General features: G+C 36.9%; 4 protein-coding genes across 4 annotated transcripts; 3 read left to right on the forward strand and 1 right to left on the reverse strand.

The window, feature by feature from the left end:
• The first annotated feature begins 40 nt into the window (after window positions 1-40).
• LOC122310700 (ras-related protein RABD1) lies at window positions 41-6,606 on the forward strand. The gene is made up of 8 exons (XM_043124808.1): window positions 41-204; window positions 354-426; window positions 644-691; window positions 779-826; window positions 2,653-2,724; window positions 4,012-4,167; window positions 5,285-5,388; window positions 5,970-6,606. Exons 1-8 carry the CDS (start codon window positions 191-193, stop codon window positions 6,058-6,060), a joined length of 606 nt encoding a protein of 201 aa, XP_042980742.1. The 5' UTR covers window positions 41-190; the 3' UTR covers window positions 6,061-6,606.
• On the reverse strand, window positions 6,328-9,240 carry LOC122310699 (ras-related protein RABA2a-like). The gene is made up of 2 exons (XM_043124807.1): window positions 8,881-9,240; window positions 6,328-7,120 (listed from the first exon to the last, which is right to left on the reverse strand). Exons 1-2 carry the CDS (start codon window positions 9,043-9,045, stop codon window positions 6,638-6,640), a joined length of 648 nt encoding a protein of 215 aa, XP_042980741.1. The 5' UTR covers window positions 9,046-9,240; the 3' UTR covers window positions 6,328-6,637.
• Window positions 9,241-9,461: 221 nt separating this feature from the next.
• Window positions 9,462-12,719, forward strand: LOC122310695 (elongation factor 1-gamma-like). The gene is made up of 8 exons (XM_043124804.1): window positions 9,462-9,587; window positions 9,677-9,721; window positions 10,570-10,719; window positions 10,805-10,865; window positions 10,964-11,016; window positions 11,098-11,199; window positions 11,317-11,833; window positions 11,931-12,719. Exons 2-8 carry the CDS (start codon window positions 9,713-9,715, stop codon window positions 12,308-12,310), a joined length of 1,272 nt encoding a protein of 423 aa, XP_042980738.1. The 5' UTR covers window positions 9,462-9,587; window positions 9,677-9,712; the 3' UTR covers window positions 12,311-12,719.
• Window positions 12,720-13,224: 505 nt separating this feature from the next.
• Window positions 13,225-14,572, forward strand: LOC122310701. Its single transcript, XM_043124809.1, has 2 exons — window positions 13,225-13,382; window positions 14,028-14,572. The coding sequence occupies exons 1-2, from the start codon at window positions 13,314-13,316 to the stop codon at window positions 14,268-14,270; spliced, it is 312 nt and encodes a 103-aa protein (XP_042980743.1). The 5' UTR covers window positions 13,225-13,313; the 3' UTR covers window positions 14,271-14,572.
• Window positions 14,573-14,682: the final 110 nt, after the last annotated feature.

Here is a 14,682-nt window from a genome sequence, read left to right on the forward strand (position 1 = left end):
CTCTTTTTATCATGTCAAAATTTTTATTTTTTATTTTTAACAAATCATATCAAATATTTCTACAGAAAATCGGAAGAAAGGCGTACATATTGGCTGGGGTGCACGATGGCGAAGTAAATGCAATTGATAGAGAGGTGAGGTCCCGAACAATTTTCCAATTGCCGTTTCGATCCCAGCCGAACAAACGATCATGAGCAACGACTAGTATGTCCAATTTTCCTTCTCTCCAAACGCCTCTTTCCCTAACGCTCTCTTCCATTCCCACCACCTGCATTTACAAATACGCACCCACCTACATTTTTTAACTTTTCTCTTTTAAATTTCTTCCTTCATTTTGTTTTCTCTTTTCTCAGCGATTATTTGTTCAAGCTTTTGCTAATCGGGGACTCCTCTGTGGGAAAATCTTGTTTGCTCCTCAGATTCGCGGTGTGCTGACTCTGTTAGACTTGCAATTCATTTCTTTACGTTTCATGTCGTTTCCTTTTCTTTTTATGTTGACTTTGGTTATTTCGATAATAGTGGATTAATTAGTTCTTCTTTTAGGTCGCTTTTTATCTTTTGGATAATAATGAAGAAAGTTAGTTTGTATCCTCGGTGATTAGCGCTCAAGGTTTATAATATGAAATTTATTATTTATTTTCAGGATGATTCCTATGTTGAGAGTTACATAAGTACCATTGGAGTTGATTTTGTAAGTGCGCGCGCGCGTGTTCGGAGTGTGTATATTGTCTTTCTTTGCTTATGGTTTTTTGCTTAAAAATTTGTGCTGATGCATCAGAAAATCAGAACTGTGGAGCAGGATGGAAAGACAATCAAGCTGCAGATTGTGAGTCGAAACTCTTATTATTTTTTTTAGCTTCAGGTATCTTGATTTGATTTAATGGTTAGGCAGTGCTGTGGAATTTTTCTGGTTTATTTTAGTCTGACTAGTTGTCAAGGTTTAACGCGGGTGTGTTAATTCACTTCGGTTTTGGTTTATATCGCTATTTTAATTGAAATTTATATGAGTTTCTGAATTTGTAACCGGGTCACATGATTAGATAATTATTTTCGTGCTTGCTCGTCAACGTATCTAGACTTGTATTTTATTGAAAAACCCTTCCTCAGAATCACGAATAGTTATTCCAATGCGAATGTGGATGCAGCAAGATTGAATGGTTTATCACAAAGAGCAAACAAGCAAGAAGGAGAGAGATAACCCTAATCCAAAGCCTTACAAAAAGAATTGAGGCCAACAAAGACTCCACCCTCCAACCAAATTCATAGGCCATCTTAGGAAGGCCTAGAAACTATTACATCTTTTCCTTCACTGTGAAGTATCTAGATTCTTGTGGGATGAGGTTCTGAGTTGGACAAGTTTGCATTGGGTGATGCCCAAAGATGTGGTGGATTTAATGGTAGGATGGAAAGGTTTGAAGGGCTGTAAGAAGGCAGCGTCTGTTTGGAAGATGATTCCTCCTTGTCTCATGTGGTGCTTGTGGATAAAAAGAAACAGGAGATGTTTTGAAGATAAAGAAAGTACTTTGGAAGATCTTAGGGTTTTTTTCATGGGTACTTTGGGTTTTTGGGCGAAAGTTTATGCAATGGTGGATAATTTCCTGAATCTGTTTTAGTTTTCTGGGTTTTTTTTCTTTTTGTTTTCTGGAAGTTGTAGGTTTATCCTTTGTATACTTCCTGTGTACTTGGGTGTATGCCTATTTCTTCAATAAAATTATTACTTATCAAAAAAAAAAAGAAAAGAAACTATTACAACCTAATATGCTTGTTCCCTAAGATGCGTGCTTGAACTATAAATAATCTTAGCCTGGTTTTTCAAGTTAAGTGACCATACATCTGGCCCGTGCCTGTACAGGGTTTCTAAAGTAACCCTACTGAAACAAATGCCAAAAATCTGAAACACAAACTAGAGATCTCATTGGAGACCTAATCCCATGTTTATATGCTCATGCTCCTTAGTCATTAGATATGAGATATATGGAGCAATATGAATGTGGTCCTAAAATAGTTGCTTGCTTCTATATTCCAAGTGGAAGATTTATAACAGTCATATTATGTAGTGGTTTTACCTATAAAAAGAAAGATTTATAACATTCATATTTTTCCTTTGATGTGGGTTGCTTTTTATGGAATAGGAAAACCAATTCTACAGAAACTGGTGTGGGTGCACAATCAAGCAATTAAAATAATATGAATCAGTTTTCTGCTGAACAATACTTCCTCTTCTTGTTTTACTTGAGACATACATTTTTATGTTAAGGGTAATTTGCTGTGGGCCTTGGGCTTGGCTCAAGTGGTAAAGGCCCTGGGCTTGGGGGTATGCTCCCCCCAAGTCTAAGGTTCAAATCCCGTTGGGTGCAAACATTCTCTAGGGGCCATCAGATTGGGAGATTTTTCTCTTGAATTACCCAAGGTGCACTTGAGGGAAACTCCTTGCCGAGGGCCTGTGCACCCCCGGGATTAGTCGGAATGTTATTCCCTGACACCCGGTGCCAATCAAGAAAAATGTTTTTTTTTTTTATAAGTATCAAGAAAAATGTTAAGGGTAATTCGCTGATAACAAAACAGGAGCCATGCATCATTTTATGGTATCTATGAAGTGTAATGTCTTTCCACATTCTAATTGATCTTATGTTTCTTTTCCTGTACTTTTAGTGGGATACTGCTGGACAGGAGCGGTTCAGGACAATTACAAGCAGTTATTACCGAGGAGCTCATGGAATAATTGTAACAATTCTTGCGTCTTTTCTTTTTGTATGAGAAACTTGGTTCCAAACAATTTTGGACATAACATCGTAAGGGATCGCATGATATTGGTTCATATTTATTTGAGGTCATGCTGTAATTCTTGGTTGTTATTTTCAGAGCATATTTTTATTAAATTTCTTGGCGTCTAGTTTTCTTTAGTTCAAGTTGTTAAGGTTAAGCTTTTATATCATGTAGAATCATAAACGAGTAATATTTCCAGACTATATTCTGATTTTTTTTTAATAAATATTTTGGTCTCTAAAATGGGTTAAATTTTTAACTAAGCACTGAAATAAAATTCACGAATTAGTACGTTTAGTATGCAAACTATACTCAACTTAATGGGATAAAGACTAATTTTCATTTGTTATCTTGTTCTCACATCTTTTGTTTCACTACTATGACTAGAATGGTGTTTGAGGCTATTTAACTACTTAGTGGTCATATTGTGGGTTGCGTTAATGTACAATAATATCATCTCATTATAACACGAGTAGGATAATGCCAATTTATCTTTCTGAGAGGATATATGGCCATGTTGAAAAACATTGAATTCTTTGAGATCAAAGAGGCTGGGTAAGTAACAAAGTAATACTCTACTGTCATAGTCTTTTTTTTTTTTAATGGGAATTTCGAAGCCCATATAGAGTGTTGTGGTAGGTTGATAGTCTGCAAAAAATTATTTTCATATCTTATACATGGCCCTAGAATTCTAGAGAGGGTTGAGTGATGTAAAATAATCCAAATTTGTTGGGATTAGAGCTTAGTTGAGTTGAATTGAGTAGACTATGTATTACATTCATTTTTTAGTGACGAGCATGTGAGTATTTGCCTTTTGGGTTTTTCATGTTACTTGTTAAGTTAGGGACTTGGGCTATGCCTTCTTTTCTTATGAATAAAACTTCTCGATTAACCATACAAAAATGTTACTTGCTAATATCATCGTTGTTCCTGTAGATTTTGTTGAGGCTTTACAACTCTCCTATTTTACATTTACCCTTTTCTCGACAGTGAAGTACTTTGTAAACTCAGTTATGTTCTATAGTTTTATTGGTTAAAGCCCTGTATATATAAAGATGGTTCAACTTGAGGCTATGTTGTGAACCATGATTTTGCAACATGTTCAAATTTTAGAACCACTTAGAGCACTTCAGTATCCCAATTTGAAAAGCAGCATTGTGGTGGTTAAGATAGTTTTCCTTTCTAATAATCATTATTGTTATCTTACCTTCCCGTGAATTCTAACATTTATTGGGACTGCAACAGATTGTCTATGATGTTACTGAGATGGAGAGTTTCAACAATGTCAAGCAGTGGTTGAATGAAATTGACAGATATGCAAATGAAAGTGTATGCAAGCTTCTAGTTGGGAATAAGTGTGATTTGGTCGAGAACAAGGTTGTCGACACACAAACAGCAAAGGTATAGGTTATGATAGTTTTCTCAAGTTTCCGTTACTTTAAAATTGTATGAACTTGGGAATAAGTGATTTGGTCGAGAACAAGGTTGTGGACACACAAACAGAAAAGGTATAGATTATGATAGTTTTCTCAAGTTTACTTTAAAATTGTATGAACTACATTCATTTATGCTAAGTTTCTGCCCTGATAATTTACAAGTTAATTGCAGTCTTTGCCGAAAGATAAATGTTATTCGTAAACCTTTTAACCATCATCCTTTGATCATCCTATTTGTTATTTTTTAGTTATATGTCATTTACTTGATGTCACGTCAGAGGGCGATGAAAGGATGATGGTTAAAAGGCTTACAAATATAATTTTTCAGAATGTATGAAACATGTTCCATACTTTGTAATTGATGTTTTTAATTTCCCTTGACAAGAAACATGCACCCACATCCACGATGTGTGTATTTATATATGTATGCTATGTACATGTTTGTCATGAATCTTGAGTGCATTCTGAGTGGGTACCGTTCTGATTTTTCAGAATATCTGAAGACAAGGGAAAATCAATTCCTCTAGTAGTTACTTTTATGGTGTGGGCTCTTAATTTGGTGCATTATCTTCAAATTGGTCTAAAATCCTCAAGTTGTGAATGTGTGCGTGCACAATCTAAATGAAGCATAATCCTAACTTGCATAAAATTATATGCACAAGATCATTAATTTTGGACAACTCACTGGTTTAGACTAAAATGTAAATTGAGAAATCACAATGGTTTGTGTATCTTCGCTTAAACCCAAAGGAGTTTGAAGTATTTTACCAAACATTAATAGATTGCAAGACGTTGGAGTATTTTACCAAACATTAATAGATTGCACGAAGTTGGATTGACAACGATCCATGTTTGGGTTGGAGTCATGACATATGGAAACTCTCACACCATATGATATTGGCTCTTTCCAATGATACTATTCTAGTAATATACTATGCAGAATAACTTTCATGTGTGCATGAGTTGTTATATAGGTCTTACCAAAAACAAAGTTGTTATATAGGTCTTAAAATATGAGGAAATTGATTTCTTGTTTATTCAGGTTTGACGTCACCCTTTTGCTGTGCTTAAATGAAATGCAGGCATTTGCAGATGAGCTTGGAATCCCGTTCCTTGAGACAAGTGCTAAAGACTCGATCAATGTGGAGCAAGCTTTCTTAACCATGGCTAGCGAGATCAAGAAAAAGTAAAACAACAATCGACCTTTTTCCTGCTTACCTTTTTACAAATTATATGATCTTTCAACCAGCAGATGCAGAATCTGAAACATGAAACCTCCCCAATGTTCCTAATAGTATGACGGTCATTCATACCTATGTTTTGTTTTACAACCATTTTAAAATGATTACTTTAAACATGGTGATAAATATCTGGATTGCAATTTTCTCCTAGGGGTTGGCTCAAGTGGTAAGAGGCTTGGTCTTGGGGGAGGGGGGTACCAAGGCCCTTAGCATTGGGTGCAAACAATTTCTATGAGCCACGTCCCATAGGTGAAAAGGCCGATGATTTATCCGATTATTATGATGCGGTTGCATTACACGGGTCTGGTGTTTAGCCAGATAAAAATGTTGTGATTGTAAATTTCTATCATTGAAGCCATGAGAGAAATAGCCACCATAAATATCATATGAGGGTGGAGTAGTAGATCGCCATATTTGATTGCTGATTTTCCGTTTCTGTAGCCTTTTTGTTTCTCAATTTGATACTTGTGTAAGAAATTTACCAAATTTTCATTGTCATTGGTCTTGACGTCTTGATTTTGTGCAGAATGGGTAACCAACCAACTGCGAACAAGTCAACAGGAACTGTTCAAATGAAGGGGCAACCAATCCAGCAGAACAGCAGCTGTTGTGGTTAAGCATGGCGACTGTAGTTGTCAATTTGCCGTTACCAAATTGCTAGACGCTGAAACTCTGTTGACTGTACTCACTTCCAAATGGATATATCAGAAACTGTTAAATATGGCTATTTTAATTCACTCCTTAGCTTTTGGGAAAAAATGAATTTTGACTCGAGCGAAGAAGGTATTCGATTCCAGGTCACAAGTTCTCATTGATATGTTGAACGTAAATAATAGACTATTACGTAATTTCCACAGTATATCAAAACTTACTTGTCCATGTAGTTGCTTTCAACTGTACCCTCATTCTAATTATTCTCGTATTGAGTAATGAATAGGGGTATAGTCCATGAGTTGTTTTTAACCATCCTCGTAATAAACAGTACAACTCACACAAAACCATCAGAAACCCTAATAAACGTCGAAGACGCATCCATGAATAAATCACAATCAATCAATAAAACAGCAACAAAATATAGTACCCAAAACTTAAAATAAAAATAAACAAAACGTTCCTGAAAAATTGGGGGAAAAAAGGATTAAAAAAACTGAAACGAGAACGGATATAAATCATAGTGAATTAGTCATCCTCTCCTCAGGATGAAGAGCAGCAAGGCTTCTTGGTGGTGGCCTCTGATCCCCCAACTTCAATAGTCTTCCCTTCTTTGATGTTGGCAGGTGCCGTCTCACCTGAAGAAAGTGATTTCTTACTAATTATCCTGTATATCTCACCAAGAATTGTCTGGAAAGCCTTCTCGACATTTGTTGCTTCAAGAGCAGATGTCTCAATGAATGAAAGGCCTTCTTTTTCAGCATAACCCTGAGCATCCTCTGTTGCAACTGCTCGGAGATGCTTCAGATCAGTCTTGTTGCCGATTAGCATGATGACAATGTTGGAGTCTGCATGGTCTCTCAGTTCCTTCAGCCATCGGCTCACATTTTCAAACGTTGTTGGTTTTGTAACATCATACACAAGAAGTGCTCCAAGGGCACCCCTATAGTAGGCACTTGTAATAGCCCGGTATCGCTCCTGGCCTGCTGTATCCCATATCTGAGCTTTCACAGTTCTTCCCTCAACCTGAGAAAAATAGCAAATTTGTTTTGTGCACGTACAAATAATTAATGCCGGTTTCTTATATAACACAAAACACCTCACCAGATGTATTAAAAGACTTTGATACAGCTATGACTGAAAAATAAATGCAGGCACCATAATATCAGATTATAAACTAAGGATGTCATCGGAATGCAGTAAGGAGACGCATTAGTAAGCTGAGCTGACATTTCTTCTCTCTGTCTGTTCTACAAATATTGCTCTGGATTCCAGTCAACTCGGAATGAAAGTTAATGTTGCTACTTGTTTGATAATAGTTATCAAGTGGGAATAGAGGTTTACACTTATCGAACAGTTACATGGTCTACATGACTGTGTCAATAGATGGATAAGTTGAACTAAAGCACAAAGGGGTAATATCAAGCCAACAAATAAGACAACTCCAGAGGAAACAATCATCTTCTTATGAATCTAGAAGATGAAACTCACTCACAGGAGTACCAATTGTTCAATTTTAGGAAGCCTCATCTGGAAAACTATCATCTAATGGTGTGATGGGTGCCTATCAACCCAACCCCATTAAGCATACAAACAGCTCCGCACATTGATTCTGAAACTAGGAGGGTAGAGATCATCACCAATCCTAAAATAGTATAGATGAAAATTACGTCATGCCTAGGAATCCTTTTCTACAAATAAACACAGGCTTAACAAAGCATGTATACTTTTTACACATTTATGTTTATCCAAAGATACTCTGTGTTGTGTTTTATATGCTTATCCAAATTGAATCAGTAAAGGAAGGTCATAGGTATTGATAATTATAAGGGGACAACTCAAACACAATGCACGTGCACCTCTTCTGACATATACATACCTATTTACATATAAAGAAATACTATTCAAAAGGCTTTTAATCATCCACGCTTGATGTGGAAATCATGTGATTTCAAGTCGGGTGATGCCGAAAAGGAAATATTTAAAAGGCTTATGATTATCATTTTTCCTCCATATATAAATTTGCAGACAAACATATATAAGGTTTGGGTCGGGTTACTCTTATGGTAACTTTTAGTAAATACCACAATACCAATTATTTTTTACTGCATTATTATATTCTCAAGCTAGTGTGTATAACACACTATCCACATCACTTAAAAGGTAAAATTTGATTTGTAATATTCAAATTTTAAAATTTCTTTTTCAAATCAAATTATATCATGCAAACACTTTACTAGGCGTTTTATCCACACCGGCTAATAAATAGAATTTTTCTTTTTAACTGGCCAACTATTTCGTCCTACATACTGTTGGACTATGTTTTTTTGGGGTATGTCATTCTCATCAAATGTCAAGATGAGCAGAGCACATAGATCATATATGCTTTGCGTGATAAGCATATATGATCTATCACGTTATAGCACGTCAAACAATCATTTCGCGAGGGCAAAAAACCCAACTTTAAGAGTTCATAAATTTGCGGTTTTTTTTTTTAAAGTTAAATTGGTGTGTAATACCTTGAATCTGTTTATACACAATTTAATATCGGGAAGGAAATTAAGGGTCGCTAACATCTTATCTGAATTTCATTTTTTTCAAAAAAACATAATCAACTTTCGGAATTGCTCCAAATAAAGAACCAAACTTCAGGCCTCAGATCTACCATAGTTAGTGAGAAGTTAAACATTCAAGCAAACTCAGATCCAAATCATATATATATATATATATATATGTACAGAAGTGTGTGAGTATGTGTATGGGAGAGAGAGCGAGAGATAGAGAACCTGGAGGGTACGGGTGGCGAATTCGACGCCAATGGTGGACTTGGACTCCAAGCAGAACTCGTTGCGGGTGAATCGGGAGAGGAGGTTGGATTTCCCTACGCCCGAATCGCCGATTAGTACCACCTTGAACAAATAATCGTATTCCTCGTCCGCTCTCCTCGCCATCTCTCGCTTGTCTCTTTTTTTTCGGTAGGAAAATAAAAAAAAAATAAAACTTGACAAATAATTACAGACTTTTCCGAAGGAATCGGTCTCTGGAGAAGAAGCAGTAGAAACAGAGAGTCGAAGAAGAGCCTTGAGAATAATCAGATGGCTTCGTTGTCAATTACCCAAACTACCACTGAGGGTTGTGATCTATGTCACAAACACCCCTGAATTATTTCTTTGTGCCTTCCCTTCGCGGTGTTTTTATTATTATTATTATTTTATAATTGTTTTTGTGGAATTATAAGCTCTATAGTAATATGGTGTAAAAAACCAAGGCTCGGCTCAGGGCCCAAGAGACAACACGGGCCTTTTTTCTTCTCCAGTTGGAAGTTTGAACACAAACCGAAACGGAGCTCCAGACCCGAGACTATACGTACCCATTTTAGGCTGTTCGTTTTCTATCTTTGCTTGATTCCTACAAAAAAACCCTACTTTGCTTCATATATTTTTTCTCTCTCACACTCGCAGCTGCTCCAGGGATACCACCACTCACATCACAGGTCTATCTCTTCCCCCGGAAAATGTTTTCCTTTTGAGTCAAACGCGTCCTTTGATACAGTTAATCTCATTTCTTTTTTCTCTTGGTCAGATCCGAGATCGGTGGGAAACGTTTTTCCGTGACGCCATGGCTCTGGTGAGTTAAATTTTGCTTCTTTCTAGATTTTATATAATGCATTCCCAGCAAATTATATGCCTGTTATTGGTTTTCTGTGGGTTTTAGTGGTTTGTCTAATGAAATTCTTAGCCTTTTGATTCTGAACTCATGGGCTCCCTTAGTGAATATGCATAATTCTGATTTCGTTTTCGTTAGCCTTACTACTAGTAGTCAGAGCTTTGGCTCGCGATTCTGATTCCTTCTAGTTCTTTCATATTCCTTTTTATGTTTTAGTTATAGTTATCGTTGTGGAGATTGATTATTACAGTTTTGTTATACTATTGATTATTTCTCATTTTTTTTCTGGTGCAATTTGGAACTAAAATCCTAATTTGACCCTAATTGTTTGATTAGATGTTTACTTCGTAGAATATAAGAGCGCTGTTGACGTTTGCCACTGTTTCTAGCGTCTCCATTGAGAGTGCTGTTGATATACCGTTTCAATTAGGTGTTCGTACCACTCTATCACAACCAGACCCTTTGGTGTTATGATAACATTAAAATGAAACTGAGCTCACTGTGTTAAGTGCCGGCTGCAGCAACTGTTACTAGCATTTATATTGAGCACAATTGGAATTCTTTGTTTGGATTTCCATATAATTGCTTTGCTGCTTCTTGTGATTATTGTGAACATCCGAGTGTGTGCATATGCACTTGCAGAACCCCCTCTGAATACACTTTCCCATCAAAACTGATCAATCTTTTTGTTTTCTAATTGAGTATTTGAAGTTATCTTGTTTTTTTTTTATAAGTAAAAAGAAGATTTTATTCATATGAATTTGAAGCTATCTTCCTCTGCTAATGGGGCTGTTTGATGTACATTCCAGATCTTGCATGCTGGGAAGACAAACAAAAATGTTTACAAGACACTCATTGCTGCAGAGTACACTGGTGTGGAAGTGAAACTGGTCCCAGGTTTCGAGATGGGCGTCTCGAATAAAACTCCTGAATTCCTCAAAATGAACCCTATTGGGAAGGTATACTTCTATGCTGCGGTATTTATAGTGATCTTTACATTAAGTTTGATAGATGTTTAAATCATTAAATCTGATATTCAACTAGGTTCCTGTGTTGGAAACACCTGATGGTCCCATATTTGAGAGCAATGCTATAGCACGTTATGGTAATACTGAAGACTTTTCTCTCACCCATCTATTAAGTTTGGGGATCCTCTCCAGGTTGTTATATTGGAACTTATGGGATTTGTAATTGTTGCTGCAGTTACTCGCCTGAAGGCTGACAATCCTCTATATGGTTCTTCCCATATTGATTATGTGAGACCATTGCTGTTACTGCCAATTTCCCTCTCTTTTTGTGTGTTTTATGCTTATTGTTATATGTGCTTGAATTTTCAGGGCCATATAGAGCAGTGGATTGATTTCGCATCATTGGAAATTGACGCTAATATCGTGTATTGGTGTAGACCTAGAATGGGACGTGTTGTTTACCTTCCTCCGGTGTGTCATTTTTTTATTCATCACTTTTTGTTATATCTATCTATAATATGCTTAAAAGAAAGATATTTTCATCATTGTCCCATAACAGTGCTCTGCCTTTATTTATTTATTATGAAGGCTGAGGAAGCTGCAATTTCTGCACTGAAGAGAGCACTTGGTGCTCTAAACACTCATCTTGCTTCCAACACATACCTCGTTGGGCATTCTGTTACCCTGGCTGATATTATTATGACATGCAACTTATACCTTGGGTTCACCCTGCTCATGACTAAGAGTTTTACATCTGAATTCCCTCATGTGGAGAGATACTTCTGGACCTTGGTTCATCAACCAAATTTCAAGAAGATTCTGGGTGAGGTGAAGCAGACTGAGTCTGTTCTACCTGTTCCATCTGCAAAGAAACCTTCTCATCCAAAGGAATCAGCTAAAGCAAAGCCCAAGGATGAACCCAAGAAAGAAGCCAAAAAGGAGGAGCGGGCAACACCCACACCAGAAGCTGGTGAGGAGGAGGAGGCCCCAAAGCCCAAGCCTAAGAACCCTCTAGATCTGCTGCCCCCAAGTAAGATGATCCTGGATGAGTGGAAGAGGCTTTACTCAAACACAAAAACCAATTTCCGTGAGGTTGCTATTAAAGGTATAACACCATTATTCAGGCAATTTCGTTATATGAATTGTATGTCATTTGCAGTGTGAACAAGTTTCTCTTAATCCTCGGTTCATTTTTGCTGCAGGGTTCTGGGACATGTACGATCCTGAGGGATACTCTCTCTGGTTCTGTGATTACAAGTACAATGATGAAAACACTGTTTCCTTTGTAACACTGAATAAGGTCGGTGGATTTCTTCAGAGGATGGATCTAGCTCGCAAATATGCTTTTGGGAAGATGCTAGTGATAGGTTCAGAGCCACCATTCAAGGTGAAGGGGCTGTGGCTTTTTCGTGGGCAAGAAATTCCGCAATTTGTGATTAATGAGTGCTATGACATGGAGCTCTACGACTGGAGGAAGGTGGATCTCACAGATGAAGCCCAAAAGGAGCGTGTCAGTCAGATGATTGAAGATTACGAGCCTTTCGAGGGAGAGCCTCTTCTGGATGCCAAGTGCTTCAAGTGAATGATGATCCCAATACCTGGGTAGAAAATTGTGCCTTTTATTGTGTCGTTTTCTTTTCTTTTTTTTTTTTTTTTTTTTTTTTGTCCTGGTAGAGCTTCTCTTCATTTTGTTTGAAACAAACTGGAGTCTGCTAGCCATTTTGGTTTTGAGTGACTTATTATTTATAATCTTGTTTTTGTCGTTTTGATGGGGGTGTGGTTTAGATGGCAATGTAATAGAAAGAATCGTCTGGCATTAGATATAATACTTGATGATGATGATGGTCTATGAAAAATTGAATTAGAAAGAAGAGTTTTTAAAAAAGGTTGACCCTCTTTGTCAAGCAACGGACATTTTGTCTTTATGGTCATGGCTTATATTGATTTTTTATTATTATCATTATTTGAATGGTTTAGCATGTGCATGAAAATTCGATCTCATTTTTACAGGCAACGTTTTCATATTGAAAAATTGTATGCTTCAATTGAAGTGAAGGCATGCAAAATCTTGTGCAAGTGTGTGTCTGCTGACATCTGCCTTAAATTTCGTTCAGATTAGAACATTCGGGATAATGAGACAGGACCCCTTCTATCTAAGAGACCCAAAGCCACAAAATGCAAACGACGTCGTTTAAATATTTTGCAACGTAGGACGTGAGGCCGGGGACGCAGAGCGGTCGTCAAAGCATTTCTCTTTCCGAAAATTCCCAGAACGAAAAGAATAACGGTGTGGTTGGAAAAAAAATAATTTTTTTAATTTAAATTTTAAAGGAGAACATAGAAAATTACAAATGGGCCAAAAAACGACAAAACAACAGGTCCAATACCGCAACAACTTTTCTCCCCATTTTTTATTCTCACGAAACGATGCCGCAGCGTAGTTTTCCCGAGAGAGATCAGAGAGTGGAATTTAAAAGCAAGTCGCTGCGTTTTGTGGTTCCTTGATTTTGTTCGCTTCCTTCCTTCTCTCTCTACAGTTCGTTTCAACTTTCAGGTTCGTCCTTCAGATCTCTTCCTAAGAAAATATGTATCTGATGCACGTAGGTTTCCGACTTCTTCGCGAACTTCCAAACTTTCATGCTTTTACTCGCCGGGTAAAAATTTAGCCCTTCCAAATACATTTGTTTTGATACTTTTTTCCTTTTTATTGCATTCATCAAATAGTTTTATTTTTTTAATAAAATAAAGAACCCATCTCTGATGAAACGAAAACAAAACGGAGATCGGCGTTTTTTTTTTTTTTTCAAATAAAGGAGATGCTAGAAATTTGAATTCTTTTCATTGTTTTCCTCAGATTTCAAATCGTGGTGTAAACATAAAAGTTGATAAGAATGGTTTTTTAGGATCATGCAGCTTTTTTAGCATCCAAAAGTACCCGAATTGGGCTAAAATTTGGTTTCAATTATTTTTGCAAGACTTAGAGCTCGATGTGCTTATTTTGATGGCCACAAAAGCAAGACGTTTGGGATCATTGGCATTGAATATAAATTGGCTTCAACGGGTTGTTATTAATATTTTGATGAGTTATAAAGAACTAGTAACTTACAGGTAGCGCCTGCTCTTTTTTGTCCCTCGACGCCGGTAGCCTATGCTTGTTGAAAGGCTCCATTTCAGGCGTCATCTTTGTGGGAATGTGTGCAGTCTTCCAGCAGCATCTTTGTTACTTATAAAAAAAAAAAACTGACAAATCTTTATTGCCAGCCATTGATTAGATTTCTTATTGATTGGGTTTTCTTCAGGCTTTTCTAATGAGTCACCGAATACTGAAAGATGGTACAAAGGCTGAGACTCATGCCACTTCCAGTATCAGCACTGGATCTATTGTGCTAATCGTATTCCTTGTCCTCGTGGTCCTCGTGGTGATCTTTTTGTTCCTTTTCAAGTTCTGGCAAAAGAAGAAAAGAGAGGAGCAGTATGCCCGTCTTTTGAAGTTGTTTGAAGAGGACGATGAACTTGAACTTGAACTTGGTCTTCGGGATTGACCCAAAACCTTACAATTTTATGTTGAGTACAGTTGAGGTGTGTCTCACGTCAATATGCGTTTTTTATTTTTCATGGACAAGACTTTCTTGATCCAGCTTATTATTTGGTTAAAAGGGAATGAAAGATTTTGTGTGCATATGAGAATGTATTCGTTTTGCTGGCCTCTCTTGTAGTTGGCTGTTTCTTTCATGAGCTTGTGTTAGTGCCACTGAGTTTTGTTGTTCTTGGTTTTAGCAGTACTACAAGGACTGGTCATGTAATTTCTGAGTTTTCAAATTTATGTAATGGAGTTTGTTTTTTATTCTTTGGTCTTTCAATTATTAACATAGTTGTTTTAATTGGGACTTTTTGCAGGGTTAAATGTCTTTAATTGTCAGGAAAACTTGTTCCTTTAAAAGCCATGATTTGGAT

This window comes from Carya illinoinensis, chromosome 5 (genome assembly GCF_018687715.1).
Source record: "Carya illinoinensis cultivar Pawnee chromosome 5, C.illinoinensisPawnee_v1, whole genome shotgun sequence".
Lineage (NCBI taxonomy): Eukaryota > Viridiplantae > Streptophyta > Magnoliopsida > Fagales > Juglandaceae > Carya > Carya illinoinensis.

Bases quoted from the DNA above. Each gene is read 5' to 3' on its own strand.
- LOC122310700 (XM_043124808.1), top strand. The intron at 827-2,652 runs GTGAGTCGAAAC...CTGTACTTTTAG, and splicing joins AGACAATCAAGCTGCAGATT to TGGGATACTGCTGGACAGGA. The intron at 2,725-4,011 runs GTAACAATTCTT...GGACTGCAACAG, and splicing joins GAGGAGCTCATGGAATAATT to ATTGTCTATGATGTTACTGA.
- LOC122310701 (XM_043124809.1), top strand. From the start codon at position 13,314: ATGTATCTGATGCACGTAGGTTTCCGACTTCTTCGCGAACTTCCAAAC. The intron at 13,383-14,027 runs GTAAAAATTTAG...GGTTTTCTTCAG, and splicing joins TTCATGCTTTTACTCGCCGG to GCTTTTCTAATGAGTCACCG.
- LOC122310699 (XM_043124807.1), bottom strand. From the start codon at position 9,045: ATGGCGAGGAGAGCGGACGAGGAATACGATTATTTGTTCAAGGTGGTA. The intron at 7,121-8,880 runs GTTCTCTATCTC...TATTTTTCTCAG, and splicing joins TCGCCACCCGTACCCTCCAG to GTTGAGGGAAGAACTGTGAA.
- LOC122310695 (XM_043124804.1), top strand. The intron at 10,720-10,804 runs GTATACTTCTAT...ATATTCAACTAG, and splicing joins AAATGAACCCTATTGGGAAG to GTTCCTGTGTTGGAAACACC. The intron at 11,017-11,097 runs GTGAGACCATTG...TTGAATTTTCAG, and splicing joins GTTCTTCCCATATTGATTAT to GGCCATATAGAGCAGTGGAT.